The following is a 2,201-nucleotide window of genomic DNA, read 5'->3' on the forward strand; positions in this document are numbered from 1 at the left end:
TCATGAAAGATAAAGGTACAGTCAGTGACATCAGTCATAACATATACACACATCAGAACATAACTAACACATTCATCAGGACATAGCTAACACACATACATGTTTCTCTCTCCCTCTTTCACTCCCTCCATCTTTCTATATAAACATATCTATAAATATCCAAAGCCAAAACAGAAAACATCCTTATAGGAGTAATAGTCTCCATGAAGCCACACAGATGGCTGTTGACAGATTCCACATAAATGCATGCAAATTTATAAAGAAACTTCAACATTCCATATCAGTTGCCTCCTCTCCAATTACATCTCCTCCAAATGCCTTCATTAACCCTCAATTACAATTATGTAACTACTTGAGGTATGAGTGACAGGTCATATAATCAACATACATTCACTGACATGTGCACATGAGAGAAAGCACCATAAAAATTATACATCAAAACTAAAGAACTATGAGATATGGCAGTTATAGCCTTCTCATTTCAAAACTATGTATATTTTCTAATTAAAAGGAAGGGAGATGGCACAGCTATTATACCAGAAACCATAACACCATTGTTCTCCAAGATGGTCTGTCCAGACTGGTCATAAGTTCTGTATTGACATATTCCCAGAAACAAAGATGCAAAATCTATCTGTTGCCATAACTAGAGGCAAACAGTCCAGTGAGTTGCATGCTGTAACAATCAATTCATTTTGCAGGTACTCATCCTGTCATCTTTGGTATTACTGAGGACACCAGACTTGGTGTCCTTCTCATCTGCCATTTTGTGAGAACATACCGATAACTCTTGAACGGATCTCCTTGGTCTTTGCTCCATAGACAATGGGATTGACTACAGGTGGTAGCAGGAGATAGATATTAGCCATAACCACGTGGACCAGGGAAGTAGGACCACCCAACCTGTGTACCACTGATAGCCCAATGAGGGGCACATAGAAAACTAGGACAGCACAGAGGTGGGATATGCAGGTGTTGAAAGCTTTGAGAGCTGCCCCTCGAGACGACAGCTCCAACACAGCCCTCAGGATGAGGATATAGGAGAAGCCAATGAAAAGGGAGTCCACGCCCATGACTGAGAGGATAATGAAGAGTCCATAAACTACATTGACTTTGGTATCAGTACAGGATAGCTTCATAATATCTTGATGAAGACAGAAGGAGTGTGTGACAGTATGTGTTCGACAGTATGACAAGCGCTTCAAAAGGAAGGGCAGTGGGAAGAAGAATACAAATCCCCTGGCCAGGGAAGCTAGCCCAATCTTGGCCACAGTAGGCCCTGTGAGCACAGAAGCATGGCGTAATGGGTAGCAGATGGCCACAAAGCGGTCAAAAGCCATGGCCAGCAGGACAGCAGACTCCATGGCTGATAGAGCATGGATAAGGAACATTTGGGTCAAGCAAATGTTGAACTCAATCTCCTGAGTGCCAGTGAGAAACAAGCTGGCCATTTTGGGCATGGTGACAGAGGAAAGGACCAGGTCAATGGTAGAAAGCATGGCCAGGAAGAGGTACATGGGCTCATGCAAGCGTCTCTCCACACGAATGATGAAGATGATGGCCAGGTTGCCCAGTGTGGCCACTGCATACATAAAACATAAGGGGAAAGCCAGCCAAAAGTGGACATTAGGTCCCAGGCCAGGGATGCCTACCAATAGAAAATGAACTGGATGGGCCAAACTTCCATTTGGAGCAGTGATGAGAGGGACCAAGGGCTGTAGTATCTGCATGCCAGATCCAGAGACTGGGAAAGAGAAAAGGAAAAACAGTATTCAGTTATGTCCCAGAGAAGAGAAAGGACTAATGAGAAAAAGACATTGGAGTAGTAGTAGCAAAAAAGGATTTATTTTAAAAAAAAATAGTCATGTATCTTGAGCCCCCACCTCTTCCTGTTCTCATTCTTCCTATTTTTAATTGTATAAACTTTATTATAAAGAATTGTAAATAAATGAAAACATCAGACACCAAATTAACCAGCTTCAAAGTCATTTTTCTTATACACATCTCTCTGAACATCTCAGACTTCATCTTGACCTTAAGAGGTCCCAGAACTACATAAGAAAACTTTGATACCATTCTATTAATCTGGATGAGTGAATGCCTACTCCTCAAACACTCAGAGCAATCTTTCTTTTCAGAGCTGATACTGCTGACCTGGTTACAACTCTTGGCTACATCCCATCAAGTCTTCACAGACCTCC

The 2,201-nt window shown here is 42.1% G+C and overlaps 1 protein-coding gene across 1 annotated transcript; it reads right to left on the reverse strand.

Annotated features, from left to right (window-relative positions):
* Nucleotides 1–755: 755 nt before the first annotated feature.
* LOC100760668 (olfactory receptor 51D1) lies at nt 756–1,730 on the reverse strand. Its single transcript, XM_027407966.1, has one exon. It carries the CDS (start codon nt 1,728–1,730, stop codon nt 756–758), a length of 975 nt encoding a protein of 324 aa, XP_027263767.1.
* Between the last annotated feature and the right edge of the window lie 471 nt (nt 1,731–2,201).

This window comes from Cricetulus griseus, chromosome 3 (assembly GCF_003668045.3).
Source record: "Cricetulus griseus strain 17A/GY chromosome 3, alternate assembly CriGri-PICRH-1.0, whole genome shotgun sequence".
Lineage (NCBI taxonomy): Eukaryota > Metazoa > Chordata > Mammalia > Rodentia > Cricetidae > Cricetulus > Cricetulus griseus.

Excerpts from the sequence above, each read along its gene's own strand:
- LOC100760668 (XM_027407966.1), bottom strand. The coding sequence starts at position 1,730 with ATGCAGATACTACAGCCCTTGGTCCCTCTCATCACTGCTCCAAATGGA.